Source organism: Arvicanthis niloticus, chromosome X (assembly GCF_011762505.2).
Source record: "Arvicanthis niloticus isolate mArvNil1 chromosome X, mArvNil1.pat.X, whole genome shotgun sequence".
Lineage (NCBI taxonomy): Eukaryota > Metazoa > Chordata > Mammalia > Rodentia > Muridae > Arvicanthis > Arvicanthis niloticus.
The window spans coordinates 61,349,481-61,376,811 of NC_047679.1; the positions used below are offsets into that span (position 1 = coordinate 61,349,481).

The window sequence follows — 27,331 nt, forward strand, 5'->3', positions numbered from 1 at the left end:
AAAGTGCATTGGTAAATCAAAATCACATTTAGTTTAGGAAAAGGGGCCAAAAAAAAAAAAGACCCTACATTATGGAAAAAAACAAATTTTCATCTAGCTATGTTTGAAATACATTATGAAATGAAGTCAATACCTATTTTATAAAATATGCCTGCTGGGTGGTGGTGGCGCACGCCTTTAATCCCAGCACTTGGGAGGCAGAGGCAGGTGGATTTCTGAGTTAGAGGCCAGCCTGGTCTACAGAGTGAGCTCCAGGACAGCCAGGGCTACACAGAGAAACCCTGTCTTGAAACCCCCCCCCCAAAAAAAAAATGCCCATTTATCAAGTACCAGAGGCCAACTAACTAGCTCATGGAATACTGCAGTTATTTTAAAGTGAACATGGCTTAACAAAGGCCCAAGACCTAACCTGCAAAGTGCTCTGATAGTAATTTCTCTCATAAGCTAAAAGAACAAAATAACATGGCCTACTTAGATATATAGCAATTAAACTTAACTATCTATTGTGAATTCTCCAAGGAGGATTTTAAATATTCAGCATATTCATTGTAGCATCTTGATCACGAGGCATTAATATACTCCCTAATCTGCCTTTAGTAAACTCAATTTAATGTAGCTATTGTGTTTCCCATAGATTTGCTACATATGTTTTCCACTCTGTCTTCTTTGCATATATAATTTTAGTTTGTACATGTGACAATATTTAGAGTATTTTTTGGATGACTAGATCAGACATCAAAAAGCAGATCTTAAAAGGTACAAGAACCATAAAACTGTGACTTCTGCAATAAATTATAAAACAAAACAAACCTGTAAAAGCGATTTTCAAGTCTTTGTTTGATGGTATTGAGGTCAGTTGGATAAGCAACTACAGTACAATACAAGGGGTAGGCACTAAGATCCACTGGAACAGCAAAAGGGCTGGCAAAGTCTGCAAAAGTCACCAAAATTTTAAAAACCTAGTTAATAAAAAGACCAACATTTCCTGGTAGTTAATATCCACATATAAACAAGAAGAAAGGGCAATATACCTAATTTTTACAACAATAAATATGTCACCTTTTCTTTGTATATAGTAACTTTGAATCATTGTGATGGTTTGTTTATATATGCTCAGCCCAGGGAGTGGCAGTATTGGAAGGTATGGCCTTGTTGGAGTAGGTTTGTCACTGTGGGCATGGGCTTTAATATCCTCATCCTAGCTTCCTGGAAGTCAGTCTTCCACTAGCCGCCTTCAGATGAAGATATAGAACTCTCAGCTCTGCCTGCATCATGTCTGCCTGGATGCTGCAATGCACTCACTAGGATGATAATGGACTGTAAGCCAGCCCCAATTAAATGTTGTCCTTTATAAGGCTTGCCTTGGTCATGGTGTCTGTTCACTGCAGTAAACCCCTAACTAAGACAATAATGTATAAAGTATTGGTTCAAATTCGATAAAATGAAACAAAATTAAGTGAGACACATGCCAAATTTCAGTTTTCTATGTCCTTCTTGAATAAATGCCACTTCTGGTGATATATTTTAGAAAATAAAACTATTTATGTGGGTAAAATACATTACTCACCCACTGTCTTACCAATAAACCTCCCCAAAGACAGGCTCAGAAAATAGCTAGAGAGCCAAAAAGACTCAAGAAAGAAAAGGACACTTATGTGCTTGCCTTCGCTATTACCCCTATCTCCCAGCAATGGCAAAATTTACTAGTTACTACCTTAGCCAAGCATATAGAAATGTTAACATTAAACTCAAATCACTGTCCCTCAAGTAAATGTCAAGTACTCTGTGATGAACTATAGCTGTTGCGCAGACTTTAAGATTCTGCTGGCCTTTCAAGTGCCTGTCTAGTCTTTTTTCATAATCACCATACCCAGGGAAAGAAGGTCGTTGATGCCCTGAATAACTCGTTCACACTCCTCATCTCTGGAATGAGCCCCCCACTCTCCTTCCTGGGGTTTGTACAGCAATGCAGTTAGTTCTTCCTGGGACACAGGAATACCAGCACCAACTTCATCTGGAAAAGTAGCTAGGTACAGAATAAAAATAAAACCAAAACAATAAGTTTCTAACATCAAACTGTTGCTATTTTGCTTTTCTAAGAATTATAATTCATCTTTAAAGGTATATTTACTTCCATCTGGAATTGGCTCCATATCCCAGGGGCTCATCTTTTCTCTTTCATTATTGTCCCAGCTATCAACAAAAGAAGAAGATGCAAATCAGATTCCCAAGCATTTCCATTCATACAGTAACATAATTTGCATGATTTCTTGAGGGTGAAATTAAGAAAAAAAAGCAACATAGTATTCATGACACTACAATTCTGCTTATATAAAGACAGTAATGTACCACTGAGAGAGAAAACATGTTACACCAATGTAAAAAGCTAAGAGGGCAGAAGCCCACTTGTCACACTAGTTACATTTCTTTGCTGAAGAAGAATATATCTAAAATTATTCCACAGGAGAGGACACAATGATGCATTAGAAAGATTTTAGATGAAAAAAGTTGATATAATGGAACATTTAGTATTTGTCAGAGACACAAATGAACTAAACTTACTGAACACTGTAACACTGGAAAGAGCTATCAGGATATTCTGGCTGAAAAGGCTGCTGACTTTCCACAGTTCCAAACCACCAGGCATCATCTATTATACTGCGGAATCTATCACCTATAATGAATTAAAACAAACAAACAAACAAACAAAGAGAATGAGCTCTCTCACCATTCAAATTATCACGTATTTTTAAAATATAGAAACATTGTATTCATCATCATCATACATAACTCATACATTTTATAAATCTGGCTTAGTAAGAGATTAGAAATGATATAATAAACCATTTAAAATATAATATTATAAAATACTCCAAGTTTGTGATATGGTTCCTCTTAAAGCATCCTATTGCACTACTATATTCTCCCTTCTTTTTGTGATTATGTGAGCTGGTACAGTGAGTGGACGTGAGGTGAATAATGTAGGCCTTGTCACACTATTAGGCTACTACATAGCAGGTGCCAGAACTTAAGCACAACAATATGCAGAGCATTCAGAAGACATGGGTGAGACTAAAAGGGATGTTCAGCTTATTCACTGGAAAAACTAACATTCCAGGCAAGAAGGAATGTGATGGTGTAAGAATTCATTATATCATTGAGAATGAAGTACAATCTAAAAATTGTGAGTTATTATTTTTGGTATTTCCAATTTTGTACCTTCATTCTACAACTGGAGATAGGCAAGGAAAATCATACAAGGTGAATGAGGGACAATAATGAAGCACTTGTAAGTACCACACAATGTGTGTAATGTTACTTAACATTATGCTTATTTTTTTTTGTTTGCCTTATACATTTGACTTTTGGGAATGGGAGAAGGGCCATGTGAGAGGAGGAATGGAAAGACAGAGGCACTGTTGGGATGTAAAGTGATTAAATAAGTAAATTAATGTGAAAAACAACAGGGTTAATACTGTAATTCAAGGTTAGTAATTATAAGTGACAATTCTATACTTACCAATCTGCCAGTTCCTTTCTTTGGCTTCATTATAAAACTGATGTAACACAAGGAAATCAATGACATCTGGCATGTCATGATACCTACACAGAAAATAAAGCACAGTAGCATCTAATACTGTAATATAATAGCAGTTATCACATGCTACACTTCCAAAGATATTTGACATAGCAAAATGTTGTAAACCCTGTGGTCTCCAGAATGCTTTTACTTAAATAACATAAAGACTTCGATAAAGGTTTAAAAAGTTTAGTATGAAGACCTTCTTAATATATTTTTTAAAAAAGTGGATTGCCAGGCATGGTGGCACACACCATTAACCATGGCTCTTGGGAAACAGAGGCAGGTGGATCTCTTTCAAGGCCAGTAAGGGGTACAAAGTGAGATCTGGCCAAAAAAAATATATGGTTTGATATTTTTTCATTCCCTTTAATCTTAAATTTAATTCCACAAACAGTCATTTACTTATTATTTGTATTATTATTAACAAAAATATCATCCACTACGTTTCAAGCTTTGATTCCTTCGAAAATATCAGCAGTTAAACATGTCCATGTTACATGAGCAGATTAAGTAACTTGCTTTGCTCAGGCATCAGTTCACTCTTATGTGCATTTACTCAATTATCATAGAGTACACAGAGCAACACGAGCTAAGCTCACATCTCTATAATTGTAAACCATGTAGCAGTGCCTCAGTGCTTTCTTCTCCCATCGTTTTTGAGGCACTAACTGAATATTAAATCCATTAGTAATGATGCACACTAAAACTCATACAAACAAACATAGAATCAGAAATAGCTACTTACTTAATGGAAAAAGACTCTCCAGTCATTTTGCCTGAAATTGGATCCAAAAATGCAAGTTTCAAGCAGCATAGTGTAGGTGGTCCAATCTCATATTTGATTCCTACAATCTTAACAAATTCTTGCTCCTATACATAGAAACACCAATACATTATTTTTCTATATATGATTACCTTTCATTAATACCCTTCATTATTACTCAAATAACTTAAGAATTAAAAAAATAACTTAAGAATTATCTGAATTCTAAACTGTTATTTAATAGTGTCTAAAATAGCACTAGCAATAACAAACATTTATTTTCATTTGAAGATATTTTACTTCTTTTATAGGGGTCGGGGTGGCTCCAAGACATGGTTTTTCTGTGTAGCCTTGACTGTTCTGGAACACATTCTGTAAACCAGGCTGCCCTCAAATTCAAAAAAGTCCATTTGCCTCTGCTTCCCAAGTACTGGGATTAAAGGCATGCATCACCACAGGCTGGTTATGATTTTATTTTTAACTAAAATTTAATTATACTACCTCCTTGCTTCCTCTTCTTCCTTTCGGCGCCTCCTATGCCCCTTCACTCTCAAACTACTTGGTTCCCTTTACTTTATTAAAGTAAATACAAATATAAATAATAAATAAAGTAAATAAAGTATATACACATATATATAAACTTTAATATATATAAATATATATTATTTAATTATATATTTATTTATATTTAATTATATATAAATAAATATATAATTAATTATATATAAATATATATAATTTAATATATATATATATTTAGTGTGTTTATACACAAGTATAAAAATATAACTTGCTGAATCAAAAAAGTCAACTAAATATCCATCAAATGATAGGAACTACACTAAGTTGAAGGCAGTCTCTTGAACCTTAAATATTTAACAGTGAAGCCAGTAAGATGACTTAGTGGGTAAAAGTGCTCGCTGTGCAAGCCAGCAACTTCAGTTCACCCTCAGAATCAACAGTGTGTGAAAAGAAACAACTTCCAAATGTTGTCCTCTAACTTCTCCATGTGTGCCAAGCCAGATGAATATCTAAACACACATGCACATGCGTATAAAAGCTGATTCAAATAAGAATTACAAAAAGAATACTAAACACGTTGACATTTAAGGTGGGGCTATAAACAAAACTAAGCAACAAAATGTTTAAGGAAGCATTCCAGAATTTACAATCTTAAGTATCACCCTTAATTTATAGGTCTTGGGTACATATCAGCCAAATAATGTTAAAAAGAAAACTTCTGACATTTGTATTAGACACAAACTCACAGCAAACTCTCTGTTCCTCTGGCTCATAGAGGCTTTCCGCCCACCTCTTCCTCAGTGATTCCTGAACCTTGGTATGAAAACTATTGTGCATGTGTCAGTTGGTAGTGTGCTGTACAACTCTGCATTTTAGACAGCAATGGATATGCTAACTTGAAAGAAAGGGGTAAAGCTCACTAGGCCTCAACCATGATAAAAGAACGTTATAGCCAATTCCTTAATGCCAAGTGTAGGAGAAATAGTCTTCTCCAGGGAAAAGAATACCAATTGTATGCACACAAGATGATTCTAATTCCAAATGGTCAGCCCTGAAATCATACACATATAAGCAGCATACAAACTGAACAGACTATTTACACACACATACATACATACATCACAGCCATACACCACAGCAATTAAAAGAAAATAAATCATGACTTTGAAAGAGAGCAAGGAGGCACATGGAAGAATTTATCAGGAAAAGAAGGGTAAAATGATGTGATTATACAATACTCTCAAAAATAAGAAAAAATAATTTTAAAAAATTAAACTGGAGGATTGTGCGACTGTCTAGTTAAAAAAAATCACCCACACCATTAGCAAAAACAATATATAATCATTCAGACTTATGTACATATGTTTGAAATGACAGGCTTTTTAAAGCATATGGTATTTTAATGTTACAATCCTACAGTTTATTGATGATATTTAAAAAATAAAGAACTAATCTTCCTGGATACAGCAACTTAATTAAAATCATATATAAGCATATAGAAGAGGTAGGGTTGAAATTCAGGTATTATTATCCCAAAGCTTTTATATCTTATACATATTACCCTCCTATAATTTCCTAGACTCAGAGTTATGAACAGAAATAAGACAGAAAGCTTATCCATTCCCTTGGTTGTAGGAGAGTATTCAATTCTCATCTGATTTTGGATAAGCAGGCAGTAGAGTTAATCCTAAGAAGATGACTTGGTAAAATATTTTAATACCTAAAAACATTAATATTTTATCTGCAAATGTCTAAACTAAATATCAAGTTGAATTTCCAGATTTTTATTTCATTCTTCAAGACAAACAGCAAGTCTTCATTTCTCATACAAAATCATACTAAAACTGCCCTTTTTTTCTCGATTAAAAAAAAAACACAAATAAAACACAAATAGGAAAGATATACACCTATACCTGCCTGTACATATTTTATATCTGACAAAGAATCAACTCACAGTAACTGACATAAAATTCTTCAACATAAAATAACTGTATTTATATTAACTTGAGGTTATGAAGCAGTGTAGGTATTATATCAAAAGAGATGATCCCCAGAATACAAGCCTTTAAGCTTCTTGTGCTTTCTGATATTTAACCTAACTACAAGAACTGTGAGAATGCCTGCAGTTCACAGGCTTTACTCTGGAATGTACACAACTGCTGATAGGGAAAATACTTGAAGCTAGGAAATATATCTGCTTTTCTGAGGTTGAGGAATGGTAAAACCTAGAGGACCCAAAGCTTACAGAAAAAATAGGGCAAAAAAATATATATATATTTTAAATATAAATATTTATATATATATTTTATCCATTCTATAAAATAGCATACAATAATTAATTTGGGATATACAACATACAACACCACCAAAATATCCATGAAACTGAGACAAAAAAAAGCTTAAAGCAATTTAATTCTCAAACTCTTTCAATTGAATTCATGCCTATTGGGCAAACTTACCCTGAGATCCATTTTGTTCCATGGCTGTTTTTGTAAATTAACACTATATATTTTTGATTTCCTTACAGCTCGCACATAAGCTTCATGTCCTTGTCTAAAGTAAATAAGCTGAAACAGAAAATGATGTACCACACAGTCATATTCTACTTTAACTCTACACATAAAATAATCACAACTAAAAAAAATTTTTTCCTGATCAAGTAAGTGATGTTCATTCAACACTCATGTTTATCTACCCATGTGCTGTTTTTACACTGCATAAATAATATATGCAGTCTTTTTCTCCCAAACAGCTGCAAAAGTCAACCGAAGAAAAGAGAAGCCCATGAAAGAGAAAAACAGGTTTTAAGGAAGTGGGGAGGGCAATAAGACACCTGTGACATTAAAGTAGAAAGATGAATGCTAAGAGTGGGAGGGTCCAAGGGGCGAATTGGGGCAGGAAGGTGTGAGAGATGAGAATGGAAGGGAGGAGTCAACAAAACAAAACATTTGTGAAAGTACCATAGGGAAAGCTATTACATTCTGTGATACTTTAAAATGTAGATATTTAGAATACCACTTATAATCTTAAACAATTTGTTGAAATGCAGCCAGTTTTGTGCACATCCATCATGACTGAGAGAGTTCTGTTTTAAGTGTTCATGTCAGCACTAGCCAACCACTGAGGAAAATGAATTCCTCCCCCCCCCCCTTTGAGCCCCTTATGGTCTTACAGTCACAGTGAAAACCCTTGAGGCAAGTTCCCTTCTCCTTGTACTCAATGCAATGTTCCTGAGTTGTCAGTTCTCCATTCTCAAATGCAGGGGTTGGTTGTTGCACTCACTGAACACACACAGAGAGACTCAAAAACACCCTCCAAGCCCTCCCCAGCTTGCCACACACACAGAGACAACCTGGGACCTTACTTGGGAAATATTATCATTGTAGATAACAATCAATCAATGAAGAGTATTTGAGCTCATAGCGGATGTAGGTGACCCCTAAACTAGTGACTGTCCAGAGAAGAAGGAAAGTTGGATATAGAGGGAACTGGAAGGAAGACTGCCATATGAAGGTAGGACAGAAACTGAAGTAATGCTGCCACAGGGTGAAGAACACCAAGAATTTTGAGAACCACCAAAAGCTAGGGCAAGTTTAGATTTGGGAGAGAACACAATTTTACCAATGGCATATTTTAATAAGTTCACCTTTCTAAACGGTGGTAGAATAAATTCCTATTATATGAGCACCAAAAATATATGAACATTACTCTATTAATCAAAACAGTGAAATAATTTCAATATTACTAAAATAAAAATCATAGAAGTTAAAGATCTAAACTAAACAACACATTGTCATATTATTCATTCTAATACTCAATATGGACAAAACATCTAAGCACAGGTTAGTGGATGAAATTGTAAGGTATTAAAATGTAATATTTCCTTTTAAGGAAAAGTAATATAATACATATATATGCGTGTGCACCCGCACATGTGCACACACAATGTAGGTGGAAAGTTCATATAGAAAGCGGAATGGGTAAACAAGGATTTGGCAGTTTGATTGAACATTTAAGAAGGAGCATTCTGAGGAGCAATTAATTTTTATCAGTATGGTTATTCTAGGCAAAATAAAAAGAGCTTAATAGTTAGAAAAAGTAGTAAGTAGTACTGTAATTAAAAAACTGATTACATGAACAGCAGACTCCTTTATAAGCTCTGGAACTGAAAGTTCTTACTGAGTAACAACATTGAATTTTATTGGGAAATTATTAAATTTTTCTTTGCCTGATTATGAATGTATATCTACACTTATTAAATAACAGGCTGAGTAATTATCATTTAGCACAGGTATCCACCTTCTAGAATGTAACATCACAAATGTGTTGGACTACATTTATAGGTATTCTGACTTTGACATGCTTGCTTTAGCATATTTTCTACCAGGTTAAATTTTTTAAAACAATAATAGTTCCTGAATGAAGACTCAAAATACCACTCAATTCTATAAAGTCACAATGAAAATAAAATCAATGTTTTAAGAACTTTAGAAATCATAAATAAATAAATTCAACTCCACCTTCATCTACCATCTACTAATGTTGACTACATTTTCTCAGGCAAAAATTAATCATATTGAGTCATGTTCTTCAAGAAATACACACCTGAACAAAGAAACAAAGATGGAACATATATAATTCTTTTTTTTTTTTTTTTTGAGACAGGGTTTCTCTGTGTAGCCCTGGCTGTCCTGGAACTCACACTGTAGACCAGGCTGGCCTCGAACTCAGAAATCCGCCTGCCTCTGCCTCCCAAGTGCTGGGATTAAAGGTGTGTACCACCACTTCCCGGCACTATAACTCTAAAAATCATAATATGAATTTCCTGGAGCAGGCAAGGTGGCTCAGTTGGCAAGGCACTTGCAGCTGTGTGATCTGAGTTTAATCCCTAGGACCCATGTAAAAGATGGAGAAATGACTCCACAGAGCTGTCCTCTGACCTCCATATGTGCTCCATAGCATGTGTGTTCCCTTTATTATGCACATACTCTTAAAAATAAGGTTAAAAAATAAAATAAAAAAATAACAAAAAATAAAATCAATATAAGAACCCAAGATTGAATGATGTTAATTGTTCATGTTTTTTAAAAAAAGCAAATTTTCTATAATTGTTGTTTTATTTTATTTTATGTGCATGCATGAATGTATATTCGTATACCATGTGCATGTCTGGTGGCAGAAGAAGGCATCAGATCAGAAATAAACCTAGGTCCTAGTGCTCTTAACTGCTGAGCCACCTTTCAAGCCCAATGTTACTGTTCTTAAAGCTCCAAGAGAAAGGGTTTACATCGGGCAACAATTACCTCATCTCCCATCTGTGGGACAAAAGGAGAACGTCGTGGTATAGTATCCAAGATCCACTGAGGGGCAAGCCACTCTTCATTGGGTTCTCCTGCCATAGAAACAAGTCCCCCTTTCTAAAACAAAACAAGCAAACAAAAACCCCAATTACAGTACTTATAATCGTTCTTAAGAACAAAGTCACAAATAGTAGTATCAAAAGGGCAGAAAGAAATTACTAGCTAGCCCACAATACTTGAAATTCTTTCTGAAAATGAAAAAATACATAAAGGAGCTGGTGTATATATAGCTCAGTAGTAGCGTGTGAAGCAGTAGGCTCAAACCCTAGTACTCAGATTTATTAAAACAGTAGATTATTCTATTAGTGTATTAATACCTTTTAAATTTTATAAGAAGATAGAGAGTTCATTTGTTAATGGCATCAGCCATTTTCAATTTAAGATACATGGGCATTTTAGAGAACAGTGATTCTTTTATAGTAGAAAGTTTAGAAATAGCATATCCTTGTTACAACATTAACATGTGATTAAATTCAAAGAAATTGTAGATTAAAACCTTATAGCCCTTACGATAAAGGACAGTAGGGGAAAGAGGATAGTGAAATCAGATAAAACAAAAGTTCAATGAACTCTCCATTCTATGAGTAAAACAAAGTAATACAAATTTCTAATTGGGTAATGACAAGGATAACCATTTTACATTATTATGGCTCATTCTCATAGAACATTGCTACATTCTAATAAGTGGTTGTCAGTGTTCTAGTTTAGTAACATATTGTAAACATGACATTTAACTGTTACCTTTGATAACAAAAAATTAAATTCATTAAGATCAATTTACATTTTATTTAACTGGTTTCCAAGACAATGTCATTTTTAGAGAAAAATCAAATGTCACTAACTATTAAACAAATACTAGAGGCAAAAAATAAACAAGAAAAAATAAATAGCTTATGTATTACAAACCTTCTTTCTAGTCTGTTTAGGTTTCTTCTGTCTATCTTCTAATGACTTCAAATTTTCATCTTCAGAGCTGCTGTATATTTTCTGTGTTGCCTGTCTTGTTTGTCTTTTGGGAGGCTGCAAATTTATCCCAGCATCTGCTATCCAGTCAGAATATTCACTTGATGAATCACTGTAAATAAATCAAAATTATAAATACCTAAGTATAGAAAAGGAGTAGTTTGACCTCATAAGTGAAATAGGATCTTAAAAAAAAAAAGAACAATGAGAGGATTGAAAAAGAAAGAAAACAATATAGAATTTTGATCCCTTTGATTTCCATGAAATGCTTCTTGAATAAAACTTAATACCCAATTTTCTTGAACAGAATTTTAAATCCCTGTTCAAAGGACAACACTTATTTAAAATAAAAATAAATCTTATTGCTAAAATGATGAAAGGAATATAGCTTTAATACTGAATTAAAAGCCAAGGTGTGGTAGCGCATGCCTCTACTTCCAGGGGCAGGCAGGATCTCTGTGAGTATGAAGGCAGTCTGGTGTACATAGTGAGTTCCAGGATAGCCAGAACTACATAGTAAGACCCTGTTTGAAAAACAAAAAATCTGAAATAATTATATAAAGTTGCAAAGGAGCAGAAACACAAATTTAAAAAGCTTATTTTACAGATAGAGGAAATAAAAACTCTACAGTGATATATATGGATATAGAATGTACTGGGAGTCATATAAAAGCATGCTATGTAGGCTTTTATTACAGAACTTCTATTATGTGATATTATTTTATCTATGCTTTTGTCAAACTCCTACAAAATCTTAATTTCGTATTAAATGTTGAATAATTTGGGGCTGGTCAAATCCATGAAAAGTACCTGGAAGAACTCTCGCTTTGCCACTCAACAACAGGATCTTCTACGGAAGCATCGCTCGTACCAACAGTTTCATCTTCCTACAGCAAAGAGACAGCAATTCAAACACATGCTAAGGATTAGTGTAATACAGAAATAAAATCTACTTATTTATAATACTTTATTACTTCCTCAAACATTCTAGTGAAAATGCACATCATTATTTTCGTACACACCTGTCAAATTTACAAACAAGCCTACTGGCTATTTTACAAGATCTAGCATTATACTGGTTATTGATAAAAAAACTATTTTATTTTTTTAGAAAAATTGTCCAAACCTCAAGATACTTATAATCTTCTTAAATGCTAAAAAATAGCTTTAAAAGTATTGCATGAGTATTCTTTTAAGGTCAATATTTTATTAATAGAGGAAAAGGGAAAATCACTTTCAGAACCATGAAGAGCACAAGGATGAAAGTACTATATAATAACATCAATGTGAATACATTTCTCACCATGCACCTAACAAACAGAGTTATTAAAAGAACAATAGGACTGTGGAAAGAGGAACAAGAGGGAAAAACTGCTATATTCTTTGTTCATTGTCACAATGAACACAGGTCTGAGATAATTCAGCACTCAACGATCTACAGAATAGGTAGCCAGTAATAAAAGAAAATGGATATGTAAGCCAATTACAGAGTGAATCAATTCTGGGACTGTTTATTTTTATTATTTATGTTATAGTTCATTCCATTCCTAGGAAGATTTCCTTTAACTATCATATTACTGTCCCATGCATATGGCACTGGCATATACTATCCAATTGTCAAGATCATATGATAGAAATCAGGAAATCAGGTAGAAATCAGGAAAGAAAACCACAAGGGCCAAGTGGGGTAACCAAATCTATCTTAAGTGCCTTATGAATGAAAAAAACCTCTTTAAAAATTTCTATTCAAGAAGACTTTTCAAAGTAAATCAGAATGAATGGCACAAAATAAAAACCAACAAAAAAGTTACACTGAATAGTAGATCTAACCTCTGAGGAGCTTTCTGAATCTTCTTGTACACCTGAAGTTTGAGATGATGCCTGTGAATTATGCTCTATGTTCGACCTTGTTAGGTAAGTATGCTGTCGCTTGCGTTGTGTCCTCCGTAAAGACCTTCCACAGCTGGGCTGATAATCATTCTACAGAAGAGAAGGAAAATATATTTTAAAAGAATAAAGAACACAAAACTGAGTATACATAAAAAACACATCTATTAGGCAGGGTAAAGACAGGGTAAAGGATGAAGATAAATTATCAAAAGTAAAACAATATATAAATATAACTATATAATTCACTTTTTACTAATAATGACTATTATTTTGCAACCTTTGTGGTTTGATCCCAGCACCCAAGAGGCAGAGACAAAGACAGTTGAATCTATGTGAGTTCAAGGCCAGCCTGTTCTGTATAGCAAGCTCCAGGCTCTCCAGGGTTACATCATGAGACTTTTAATAAAAGATATTTAGCTTTAACAAATAAAATTTAATGTAATATCTACGTTTGTAGATTACCTAATACCTATAAGTAGAAAACATTATTGTTGATAATACCATATAGCAAAATTTACCCTTAATACATCACTAGAAGCAAGTAGACTTAAAAGTCTTCTAAAAGAGTCTTGAAGGGTCAGTTTCTTTTCCATATATGTAAATATTACTATATTGTCAAGACTGGCCTCAACTTTCATTATCTTCCAACCCCAGCCCCCAAAATGTTGAGATTACAGATACGCACCACCATATCTGGTTCCTTTTCACCTTCAACATATATGAAAATGTCTAAATCCTAGCCTAAATATCTAAATGCTTATATACTTAGCCTAAAGCAGATAAAAATTAAACCAGATACCTAGCACTCCCAGATAAACCTGATAATTGGAAAACCATAAACCAGAAAGGAAACTTCTAATATTAGAGTTTAAATAAGCTAAAAACCACAATATAAAAATTTAAAGCAGGTTTCAAAATCATGTGCAAATATTTTAAGGTATTTATGATAATTACCACTAATTTTATTCATTAATATTGAAAAAAGTTAAAATCCAGAATACATTGCTTGGCTTTTATTTAAACAGTGAAAATCATTGTAGACTCTCTAACTGACCCACATTCTACAGAGATGTGATTGGGAAGAAAAAATTTACATTCTAAGGCCTTTTAACTGGTGATTGAGAAGTATTAATAAGCTTATTAGACCTAATGCAGTGCAGGCCTCCTACCCATTGCTTAGCAGGATCTACTGGGAAATGAATCCAGTACTTCCTGATGTATAGATTAGATTTTGCTTACATTATTAGGTAGGTTATGCATGGGTCTGCAGTAGAGGTCAGCAAAGTTTATCTGTGGAGGGCAGGAATGTGAGCATGTCTGGTTTTCTAGGTCAGATATAACTACTCAACTCTGTCTTTATACATAACATAAAAACAACTAAAGACAAGCTACTTCAATAACATTTAATCAACTGAAAGAGATAGGATTTCATCTATGAGCTTGTCAACCTCTTGTTTAATGGATCTACCATTTGTTTTACATTGGGATTAATGATCAATAAAGTTACAGATGCATTTAACCTTATGATATTTTAAAACACACATTTTATATAATTTTGTTTCTGTAAGTAACCCTATAACTAGGTTCCATATAGGCAGACACCAACTTAAACAGTCTCTTGATGCATAATTGTCGCCTTTCAAATGTTTGTATTTGCAAACATTAGATTCCAACTTACTCTTTGGATAGGATAAGATGGCTTTTTCTTCTTTTCAACAGTATAAAGACTAACTTCTAGGTCACCTTTTGCACTTCGACATTCTTCTTGTACCCTAATAAAATATTGGAGGTCAAAATAGTAAAACTAGCCCAGTAGTTTAAACATCAAATCTCAAAAACCTAACAACTTTAAAATAAAAAAAAAATTAATCATTTTCATCATTTTTGCTATATATGTCGGTGCAGTACATATGTGACCACCCCACCTCCCCACTCACACTGGGTCTTCCCCACTCTCAAGACTGAGAACCTCTCACCTTTGTTACTATGTCTATGAATTTGTCTGCTTTATGAATTTGTTCTATGTTAGGTGGGGTTACAGAATATCTGTTCTTTTGGGGATATCTTCTTCCACCTGGCAAGATAGTTTCAATCTTTGTTCATGTTATACGTTTTCAGATTGTGACCTCAGAAATATCACTGTGTGATTCTATCCTACTCAGTTACTGATTGATGTTTGATTTTTTTTCCACAACTTGCTCACTTTGGGTAACCATGCAATGAAAATTAGTGTGTGAATATCTAAGACCCTGCTTTCTAGTCTACTTTCAATTAAGGAATTCCTTCAACTGTATCCCAGCACTCATAAAATTAGCTGTCTTTTTTTTTCTTTCTGTATTCGTACTTACAACAGAAAGCAGAGGGAGAAAAAAATGGAAGCTAAATACATACACTCCTACTTTTGGGCTATCTGTTAAAAATACGTGGCTAGGAGGTATGGTTAAAACAAATTTTACATGTTCCAACAGTTTACACACACACACACACACACGTATACATATATGAATATATATCCTATTTCTAGTTGTGATTAATTATATAGTTGTTATTATAATAAAAGGTAGTTTTGTAAGTTAAAATAGTGATTCTAGATTTGAAATTATACCAATGAAGTGTATTTACCAATGAAGGCTATTTAAATGAAATTTTAAAGTGCATCTACATTGCATACACATACAACTCCAATAGTTAGCTGGTGACCTTATTCTTAGAGTCACTGTTGAATACAAAGTCCGTATGCTACTAATTTACATATAATCTGTCATGAGTTCTTTCTTAGTATTATATTTCTTACCCTAGCTTAAATGATAACCCCGAACATTGACAATAGTGCACTACATTTTCAGTATTCCCAAGGCATTTATCACAAAGATGAGTACACTTAAAATAATGAATGAATTAATTAATTGGTATTAGCTAATATGCAAAGACTAATACATGATGCAAGTTGGTTAGAATATCTTAGTTACAGGGGTAATTTAAACTAAATCACTTGTAAATAGAGCTTTGAATTTTCTTATGACGGTTACCATGTCAACTCACCTACTAATGCCACTATTTAGTTCATTCACCACCACTCTCCGGCTCCAGGCCATGAGGTCTCTCTCAGTTGCCATCTGGCTCCGGGGAGCATTGTTATGCATCTGCCGAACACCTTCGATTTGACCACTACGCCGAAGGCCAATATTTGGGGAAGAAGGTATGTCCATATTTGGACTACTCAGAGCTGAAGCAAAAGCAAAGAAAAATACAATTTTCTGAGCAAAGATACCAATATTGTAGATTACAGCTCTAAACAAAACAAAAGTTTAAAAAGTACAGGATTTTGGGACTGGGACTGTAACACAGTGTTAGATTGCTGGCCTGGGATGTGCAAGGTCCTAGATCTGATCCGTAGCACCTGAAATAAGAGAGGACAAGAGGGGAAATGGGAAGAGAGGAGTGCTGGAGATAGGAAAGTGACTGTTACACCTGATCCTCATTTATCTGTGTCATTGTCATGTTTTACACTGTTATAAATAAAACAAGTACTCAATAAATGTTGAAAGTTCATATAATTCTTTTAATTCTTCCAAAGCACTGCATATCAGGTATCTGGTAAATACACAATACAAAACTGTGTCCAAAGATGATCTGAAAGATTCACTCTAAGTATTAATAATAATTCATTATGTATTTTTTTTAAATCTAAATTCTACCTTTGTTTAATTGATTAGAATGTTTCAGGGTAAACTAGCTGTGGGGAATTACACACCTGTAACTCTAACTCTTGGGAGCCTGAGGTAGATTGTGAGTTGCAGGCTAGCATAGGCTACAGAGGGTGAGACATTCTAAACAGGTGCAATGTTTTAAAGTAAAATTTACAAAGCTTTCAAAACAAACACTTTAAAAGTACAAGTGGGGGGCTGGGGAGATAACTTAGTCAGGAAAGTGCTCACTATGCAGGCCTGAGGACCTGAGTTTGGATCCCTAAGCATACACTTCTATTGTCATGTGCCTATCTATAATCCCATCACCTGAGGAATAGAGACAGACCATGGAGATTGCTGGCCAGCCAGTTTTGGTGAATTGGTGAGCAAGGGGTTCAGTGAGAAACAGTCACACACAAAAAAAGAAAAGCAACTGAAGACACTTATCATTTATCTGTCACTTCTCTACGTGTGTGAACACTCATGTGCATATGACTACATACACACACACACACCAAACAAAACAAAACTAAACAAACAAAAGACAGTCTCACTCTGTAACCCAGGCTGTTTGAAAATTTACTACACCTGTGACCTTAAGCCTACTGTGATCCTGAGGCATTATCTACATCCAGGACAGAATTTACCACCTGAGCCACCACATCCAGCTAACAAAACACTTTTAATATCAAAATTTACCTTCAAGATTAATAAGCAATATAAGAATGCAGTGACAGAACTTTTTATTACTCTATAAGCTTCCTGTTAAATTTCTTCATATTTGCAAATAAGACACAAATAGAAACTGCAATTTTCAGCTACAAAAATAAACACTTGAAAACAATCCAAACAAATGAGCATGACAAACAGAATTCAGTGGGGTTCCAGTGGCTAATGGCATTTCCAATCTACCAAAACTTAATGTTAGAGGTAGCGCTATATGTTGATTTCACTAATGAAGGTCTAAATGAGGGATCTAAGAAACTCTGCTACCCAAGATTGTTACTCAGGACAATTTATCTGAGTTAGATACTTCCAAGAGATCCAAATGAAGAATGGTTTTATTATAATTTAGTAAAATATTATGTGTACTGCCTCTTAAGTTTAAATAACTCATTCATTTCTGGGTAACCCTACATATAATTTTATCAAAATTACATTAATTATGTGATTAATTATGTAATTAATGGAAAAAAATTAAACAACCAGGCACAGTGGTGCAGCCCTACAACTCCAGGTCCTTGGGTACAGTAAGCATAATGACTGCAACTTTATGGTCACCATGGTCAACTCAGCAAGACTTATTCACAAATAAAAAATATGTGGCTCAGGATATAGTTCAGTTGTAGAGACTTTGCTACAAAAGACACTGAGTTCAAACCCTAGCACTAAGGAAAAAATTCTCATGAATGCTTTTTAAAGTTAAAACTCATATCTTGACAAACTAGAATTTTAAAAAACTTTATATACACACATGTTAATCTTGGATGCATAGGCACATTTCACAGCAAATGAAAGACAATGTACAATAGATAATAATATTCATATTGTGGGTGGTAAAGGTAAAGGTACTTGTTCTCAAGTTTGGTGATCTGAGTCTATCCCATAGACCCACACATACACACACGTGCAAGGTAGGATGGAAACATTTTTTAAAAGAATAATTATTACTAAATAAACTAATCATATAGTAACTTCTACTGGTTTCTGATCAAGCTGTTGTGTAAGTCTGTTCAGGAGTCGTATCTGTATGCCCTAAGAGGAGGCCAGGCTTTTGTATACTGGCTTATTTTCATTCCTTTAGGAAAGATGGATGATATGCTGCTTTCTTTTAATAAAGAAGAGCCAATTATGGGAACAGTACTTCCTAAGCCTAAGGTGGCTCAAGTTTAAAAACTTCACAGATTGGGTTCCCCAACAAGAGTTAGACTTCTTCCAAGACTTCATTTCTAGAAATAAATGTAAATATTTTAAATATACTGAGTCAGGGGGAATATTGTATTTAAATACACTACCTATATTTTTCAGTCACAACTAATAACAATGAGGTCACGGTACATTGGAATAGCTGATACTGTAACTATAAATTAATAAAAGTTTCCATTGGTTTAACTGAAATATGCCTTTATACTTTCCACAAATTACAACTACTTACCACCATTAACAGAATATGATCTATTAATTGGAAAATGTGGAACATCTCCTTCATTAATTAGTCTGAGATCTTGTTCTCTCTGTAACTCCCTGATTATTCCATCAAGAATGCTTTCTTCTTGGTCATTGGTTTGCTGCCCAATTACCTGTTCTACCACCTCACCATCACCTTAATGAGACAGAGACACAAAGTCAGTCAGATAAACTGATTACGGCTTAGTATGCCTTAATATGGTTAAAAAAAAAAAAAAGAAAGAAAGAAAAGTAAGCTTAACTTATACATTGCGAGAGAAGTAATTAGAACTGACTTACCATGAAAATAAAGTATACACGAAACAACATTTTATGGGAATTAAAAAATACATATTAATAATTCAGCATTTGTGTTTGATTTAATCAATAGTACTAAATGTGACATTATTATCAAGGCATTTTAACGAATAACTATAATGTTAAAGTTAAATAAGGCATTTTAAAACAAATTTTTTATGTGTTACATTCTAAGGCCAAAATAGTAAATTAGAAATTTGAGTATTGGATCTTATGCTATAACCCAGCTTGGCCTGGAACTCATTATGTAGTCCTTCGTGGCCTGGAGCTCATGGGAACCTTGCCCCAGCCTTCTGAGTGCTGGGATGATAGGTGTGAGCCAACATGTCTGGCTTGAGTAGAGAATAAAGAAGCTTAATCACCATTACCCAAAATGTTCTTATACCTTTCTTTTATGAAAATTTCGTTCGGGAAAGAAGTTAAAAGTATAGTCTTTTAAGCAAAAAAAATATTTTTGGTCTTTTAAGTAAATAAATATTTTAGTTAAAAATAATACTGGTATTTAAATAAGTAGAAAATTATATTTATGATAAACTCAAATTCAATATTTACTTTTGAGTGAAAACTTTTAACTTTCATTTTTCTTGAATGCATCATGTCCTCTTTTTCATCTTGCCTTGTAATTAAATGGAATACTATTTGGTAGAATAATGAAGTAATTAGTTCTTTTAAGAAATTAGGTATGATAAATTAAAGTTTTATTTAGATTGTTTGATATTCTATTTATTATTCACATTTTTTCTTTGGCTAATAAATATTAAATCATTAGAGGAACCAATGCTACTTCATTTCTCTACAAATGTTTGCTCCCATTTATTCTATAAAGGTCAGCTCAAGACTTAATTCCCTAGCAAAGAAAGAAAATTCAGAAGCCAGGTGTGATGGCACATGCCTGTAATCCCAATACTAAGAAGGCTAAGTAAGATGGGAGAAAAATGAATTCCCAGCTACCCCAAAGTACATAGTGAGATCCTGTCTCCAAAAAAATTGTTTTACGGAGGAAAGGAAATTCTATTTACAAATCTGTAACCTACCCTTCCATAATTAAATGAAAATTGTGAAGTACCAAACCAATACAAAGGCATTCCATGGAAGAGGAAGTAGAAAAGACAGTATAAACAACTGAAACATCTATTTAAAGAGACCAGTCTTCTTTTCTTGGGTTCATTAAATGGGGGCTTTCAAAATGAACTATCAATGCTATAATCAATATAATTTAACCAATTATAAAAAGCTTAATATAGCTGAGTTAGTAAGTTTAATCATTACCAGAAGTCACCATGCAGAAAAAGGTCATACATATGGTAATGGTTTCCCACTGCGGTAGGTCAAGAAATTACCTCTTGGGAATGTTACTGTTTGTCTTAAACCTCTTTGTGCACAGCAGAGCTAAACAGTGAAAAACTACTCAGAGAAGCTGAAATATGCACATAAAACTTAATATAAATAATATATAATGCATATTATATCTTATTGGAGAAATCAGTGAGGAGCACACATCTGCGAAGCTTTCAATTTGCTTTAGGAGGTAGCATACCATTAGCCACATAGCCCAACTGTGGAATAAGCTGTTCATCTTTACAGTTTTCCCGTCCTGGTACCAGCCGTTGAAATTTTGTAGGATGCGGATTTCCATCGACATCCACCAAGAATGGGGGAGGCATGAGGTGAGGAGCTTGTTGAGTTTGTTCATCTAATACATAGTTATTGGCATCTCTGATGAGTGGCCGATAATCGGTGTGGAAGAACATCTGATCTGGAATCTTTGTGACAGATGTTTTGTTAGTGTTTAATAGAACAGAAAATGCATAGGTTGTGCCCTTATTTCATCCCTAAAGCATCCATATTTTTTGAATCAGGTAACTTTATATTCTCTCATAGCTCTGTATTGCTATATGTTCCCTTTAGGCATAAACAAAAGACCCAGTTTTCTTGTCTATAAAATCCTATGACTTGCATTAGTTTTGAGATTTCATCTTATCTATCACTACTTAGGACAAGAAGTAAGACAACAGTCTATCAGAAGTTATATATTTTGATTTGACTTAAAAGAAACACACAGACCTATGTAATGAGTTCTTATTTTTATTCAACAGTAAATGAAGTGTAATACACGAGTTGAGAAAGATAAATATCAACCAAATGAACTATATTAAAAGCTACTACAAGAATTGAGCTGACCTCAATGATGGTGAAGTCTCTTGCCACTATAATGTTCCACAATCTACCCCAGCCTCATAGCTAATAAAATACAAAGAACCAGGTGGTTGTGGTATGACATGCCTATAATCCTAGTACTTGGGAGACAGGTAGAGAGTAGTAGTAAGGTTAATGCCAGCTATTTAGCAGAAAAACTAAAAGATGTGGATGGAGGCATACACATGTGACCTAACAAAATTAAACTAAAACAAGCTAAATAATTTAAACAGATTTATAGCAAGCAACAAGCCTGAAAGAATAACAATCAGTAAAAAAAAAAAAAAAAAAAAAATCTCCCAACTAAAAAAGCAAACTTCTGAATTCTACAAGACCATTAAAGGATTAACAACAATGCTTTCTCAGGCAATTACACAAAACAAAAAAAAAAGAATGCTACCAAAATCTATTTATAAAGCCATCATTAACCTAACCAAAAAAAAAAAAAAAACAGATAAAGACAGGACAAAAATAAAATTGTAAACTGATATCGCCAATGAATATAGAAGAAAAAATGAGATACCTACAAAACAAACTCAAGGCCACATCAAAAACATCATGCAACATGATCAAATCGGCTTCAAATCCAAAGAGATGATTCAATATACATAAATCAATAAGTCTAATACATCACATAAATAGACTCAAGGACAGAAATCATATGATAATCTCATTTAATTCAGAAAAACTTTTGACAAATCCTAGTAGGACAAAAGCCCAGAAGAAACTGAGAATAGAAGCAGTACATCTTTGGGGTGGGAAAATGTCATAGCAGTTAAAGAACACCCACTGCTCTCTGTCAGAGGACCCAAGTTCATTTCCCAGAATGCAGAGAGATCACTCTTGCTGGCAACTTCAGCTCTAGGGACCTCCAATACCCTCTTCTACTCTTCACAGGCATTACACTCCTGTGAACACACACATGCACACATGCACACACATATAAACACACACACACAAATATGCACATAAAAATAAAATCTTTCTTTAAAAAGAAGTATGAGCTGGAGAGGTGCTTCAGCACTGATTATTCTTCCAGAGGACTGGGGTTCAGTTCCCAGTACCCACAGGGTGGCTTATAATCATTTGTATTTCCAGTCCTAGGGATCTGACACCTTTTTCTGGTCTCCACTGGCACCAGGCATGAATGTGATATACAGACATACATGTAGACAAAATACTCATATATGTATATATTGTATATATGTATATAAAATTTATGTGTAAAAATTCAAAACTCATCTCAATATAATAAAGGTTAAATATGACAAATCTATAGCCAGATACAAACCAAACAGACCACCAAGTACTGTCATAACAAGCAGACCTATTTCTTTCACTTTTGTTCAATACAGTGCCTGAAATCTTAAAGACTAAGACAGGAGACAGATACGAACATGATACAAACAAGAGCAAAAAAATTGAATTATTTTCAGACAATATGGCTGTATACATATGAGAGTCTAAAGACTTCATGTGGGGCTGGGAGAGATGGCTCAGCAGTTAAAAGCAACATTGCTCTTGCAGAGGACCTGAAGTCAAGTCCCAGCTATCACAATAGGCTCAGAATTATTTGTAAGTTGAGTTCTTGTAAGTCAAGTTCTAGGGGACCCTCTTCTGATTTCCATGGGTACCAGGCATGCATATCATGCAAGGAAAATACCCATAAATAAAATGAATAAATATAATTTTTAAAAAATGATTTCTGCAGAAAAATGTTAGAGCTGATAAATATCTTCAGCAAGATAGCAGGATATAAAATTAATATAAAACAATCAGCCTCTGTTTATATGAATGACGAAGACACTGTATAAGAAATCAAGACCATAATCCTACTCACAATAGCCTCAGGAATAAAACACCTGTGATAAACCTAATCAAGGAATTGGAAATTTTATACACTGGAAACATTAAAGCCCCGAAGAAGAAAAAGACCATGTTTTCTCTAATATATGGGCCCTAGTTTTCATATAGATACAAAAACTGATCTATATATATGACATGAATGAAGAAGTGAAACTATCTGGGGGACTAACTAGAGGAGAGAAAGGGGAAGGGAAGAGAAGTTCATATGCTCAATATATAGAATATGCTTGTATGAAAATCTCTGTACGCAACATAATACCATGTTTCATGAATACATACAATGAAAAAAACTATTTCTGAATGGTACAATCCCAAATTATGTGCAACAAAAAATTTATATATACTAACCTTTTCGTAGTATTTACTGCATCCAAAGCCAAATAGCAACAAATGCCCATGAGAATCTGTGCAGGCAAAATGGTTTCCATCTGGTGAAAATTTACAATCAAACACTGCCCCGTGACCTTGGCCTTCAATCTGAAATTCAGAGAAGTCTTTTAAGTCACTGTAAGAGTCTTTTGCAAATATCAAGTAAGCGATAGCTTCTCCTGGCTATTCCTTTGGTTTCTGACATGAATCAGCATTTCAATGTACTGTAGCCAGAACCCTAGAGTAAACAGTAAAACTCCGAAATATACTTATGAAGAATAACACTGGTAGATACAATAAACAACTGCAGCCAACATAAAAACTTATGAAATAATAAATGGATGCATCAGGAGAGTTAAGAGGATCTATATGTAATCAAATTGACAAAGGTGCTATTCAGCAAAGTGAAGATATTATGTTTATATCTTAAGCTATAACACAAATAAGCCTTTAAATAACTAACTTAAAAATTAAACAATACTGCCAGGCGGTGGTGGCACATGCCTTTAATCCCAGCACTTGGGAGGCAGAGGCAGGTGGATTTCTGAGTTTGAGGCCAGCCTGGTCTACAGAGTGAGTTCCAGGACAGCCAGGGCCATACAGAGAAACCCTGTCTCAAAAAAACAAAACAAAACAAAAAAAACAAACAAAAAATGAAACAATACAAACAAACTACTAACAAAGGACTTAGTATTAGTAATGATCTGGATCTATATAAAATGTATAGGAGTGAGCTCAAAGGCCCATCTACAGTTTAGCACTGTTTAGTCTTAACAATTCTTAAGAAAAGGATCCTAAACATGCAGGATATGAATATGAAGGAATGGTGTTTCACTGAGAGAAATTACAGCCACTCAGTGTTTCACATAATTTGTATGAGATTTATAACATAAGCATCTATACCAATATACAAGATCATGTGAGCAAAAGAAAAAGAAACCACAATGAGGTATGGCAGTGCACACATGTAATTCAAACACTTAAGGGGTAGTACAGGGACTGGCTCAGCAGTTAAGAACACTGACTGATCTTCCAGAGGTCCTGAGTTCAATCCCAGCAACCACATGTGTGACTGATGAACATCTGTAATGGGATCCAATGCCTTCTTCTGCTGTGTCTGAAGACAGCTACAGTGTACTCACATACATAAAATATAAATCTTTAAATAAAAGAGGTAGTGCAGAAGGATGAGGAATTAAAAGTCATCATTGCTTATACTGAGAATTTGATGCATACTTGGGCTACATGAGACACCATTTCCTCCTCTTCCTCCTCCAACAACAGAACATGCATATATATGCAAATGTATATTTTATTTTTTATTTTCCAAAAAGTTTGACTATGAAACTCATATAGCTAAAGTATATAGCAGAGACGGATACATGTATCACAGTCATTTCAGTAATTATAAATTAAAATTATAATGTTGATGTCAGTTTACACTTTAAATCCAATCTGACTGAAAGAGTTTAGATGTAGACATCAGAATCTGAAAAATACTAACAACCATGTTAAATAGCCATGCTAAAAGGTCTAACTCTAAGTCCCTGGGGCATTCTCTGAATTATTTCATGACTTAAACACAAGATGACAAGCTGTTCCTTTGTCCTACGCTACTAGATTATCAAAAGAAAAACAAAGTAATATTTAATATGAAAATATGAACTTTATATACACAGTTTGCTTACCATATTAAAGTAATTTCGTATTTTGGTCCCTCGGTCAAGGTCCCAAATAAAAATGTTCCCGTCATGACCCGCTGAAAGTATGATCCTTTGATCAAATGGATGTGCTTCTAGAACAAATACTTCATCATCATGCCCCTGTGATGAAAATCAATATTAGAAATGAAGATGCAACTCCAGATGTCTGACTTATTTGTCTAAATGTTCTTGAGCACTAGAAGTCTGGATGAGATGAATTAAGGCATATCAACTGAATAGAAGTCACTTGTGGATACTTTATAAATAATTATTCTAGTTAGAGGTCCTTAAATGCACAACTGCTGATTTTATAAACCGGATGTCATAGATATAAGACATAGAAAGATGATTAATGCTCAGTTACTGAAATATAATTTGGAAATCTAAGACTTCACTAATTTTTTTTAAAAGCCACAGAAAATACAACAAACAGGGTGTGACAGCATATATACTTCTGGCAGTCAAGGCACGGATGCAGGACAATCAGAGGCCACCCTTGACTATACAGTAAATTTGAACCCAGTTGGGAATACACAAGATAGGGTAGAGTAGAAGTTGCAGGACAGAGAAAGGAAAACAGACCTTTCACTATAACATCTATCTACTCTTACCATGATAAAAGACCTGATTGGTTTCCATCCAACCTTCTCTATCAATTGTATCTGTAGTCTCAGAACTCAAGAGGCTGAGGTAGGAAGATGATAGGTCCAACTGTATATAGTAAAAGCTTACCTCCAAAAATTACCTCAAGACTACCCCAAAATATACAGTGCTAAGATGAATAGGTAAAATTCTATTACAGAAAATACCATCAATAACTTGAAAAGAACCAAAATTCTTCCCTACGACTACTAAAAATATTCTTTTTATGCTGTAACTACTTTGTTCTAGAATCTTCTGAATAAGCCACTATTTCTTAGTTTCCAAAAAGTATATTCAATAAAGCATAAATTGATATTGATAATTGAAATGGTAACAGCATATCTATTTCAGAGTACATTAGTGCAAAGTCTCTCCCATATCAGATCACTATTAGAAATATACAGTGCTGCCTCTTGAACTTTTCATAATCAGCCTTTATTTGGTTAAAAGGTTTTCTCTTTTAATAAGCAACAGAAGAAAATGCTCATTAATTTTTCATTGATTTCTAATACTTAATCCAAAACTGTTCACCCAGTAGAAATCCAGGATCACTGAATACAAGAGCTTTATGCTCCACAAAGATCATGACATAAATTGTTACAGTGGAAACATAAGTACGGTATGAAATGAAGGAATTGGAATTTAGAACAGTTGGTAGAGTTCTTCCCTAGCACCACATGCCCTGTAGAAAACCACGTGATGGCACGTGCTTACAGTCCCAGCACTTGGAATATGGAACCAGGAAGAACAGAAAATTTAAGGTCATTATTGGCTAAATTGAAAAAGTTTAAGGCTAGCCCGGGCTACATGAAACTCATCTCAAAAATGAGTGAATGAATAAATGAATGAAATAAAGACAGAAAAAGAAAATTAAGTAGCTCTGTCTGTTACAAAGAAAAAGAAAATTTTGTCAATAAAATTTAGTGAAAACATATCTCTGAGTTGGCCCTAAGAGTGTCACTAAACAAGTAACTACGAAGATATTATCTTAGATGGATCTATCAAATTAACAGCTACAATTAAAGCTATGAATTTAGAGATGAATGTGCTGTGTGTAACTCAGTAAATACTACTATTTGTGGCTATTAAGCATTTGAAATATGGGTAGTGTGAACATATTTTTATATGAAAACTGCATGAAAAGTGAATGTCAAATGTTTTATTAGTAAATCCATTTTGAATCCATTTTGAAATGGTATATTTTGGATATATTAAATATGTTAGTGAAATGAGATTTTTAATTTTGGCTGCTAGAAAAACTGGTATTATATTATATATAACAGATTATCTGTTGTTTGGAG

The 27,331-nt window shown here is 34.0% G+C and overlaps 1 protein-coding gene across 1 annotated transcript in view; it reads right to left on the reverse strand.

The window, feature by feature from the left end:
- The window catches only part of Brwd3 (bromodomain and WD repeat domain containing 3), a 108,544-nt gene that overhangs the window by 18,771 nt on the left and 62,442 nt on the right, over positions 1-27,331 (reverse strand). The window contains exons 16-32 of the mRNA XM_034485735.3: positions 25,374-25,508; positions 23,665-23,793; positions 20,792-21,017; positions 18,926-19,093; positions 16,124-16,307; positions 14,760-14,853; positions 13,022-13,171; positions 12,002-12,078; positions 11,135-11,303; positions 10,172-10,285; positions 7,328-7,435; positions 4,329-4,453; positions 3,521-3,603; positions 2,563-2,674; positions 2,132-2,193; positions 1,871-2,026; positions 811-931 (exon numbers count right to left, since the gene is read on the reverse strand). Coding sequence (XP_034341626.1) covers positions 811-931; positions 1,871-2,026; positions 2,132-2,193; positions 2,563-2,674; positions 3,521-3,603; positions 4,329-4,453; positions 7,328-7,435; positions 10,172-10,285; positions 11,135-11,303; positions 12,002-12,078; positions 13,022-13,171; positions 14,760-14,853; positions 16,124-16,307; positions 18,926-19,093; positions 20,792-21,017; positions 23,665-23,793; positions 25,374-25,508 — 2,213 coding nt within the window. The remainder of the gene's footprint in view (positions 1-810; positions 932-1,870; positions 2,027-2,131; positions 2,194-2,562; positions 2,675-3,520; positions 3,604-4,328; positions 4,454-7,327; positions 7,436-10,171; positions 10,286-11,134; positions 11,304-12,001; positions 12,079-13,021; positions 13,172-14,759; positions 14,854-16,123; positions 16,308-18,925; positions 19,094-20,791; positions 21,018-23,664; positions 23,794-25,373; positions 25,509-27,331) is intronic.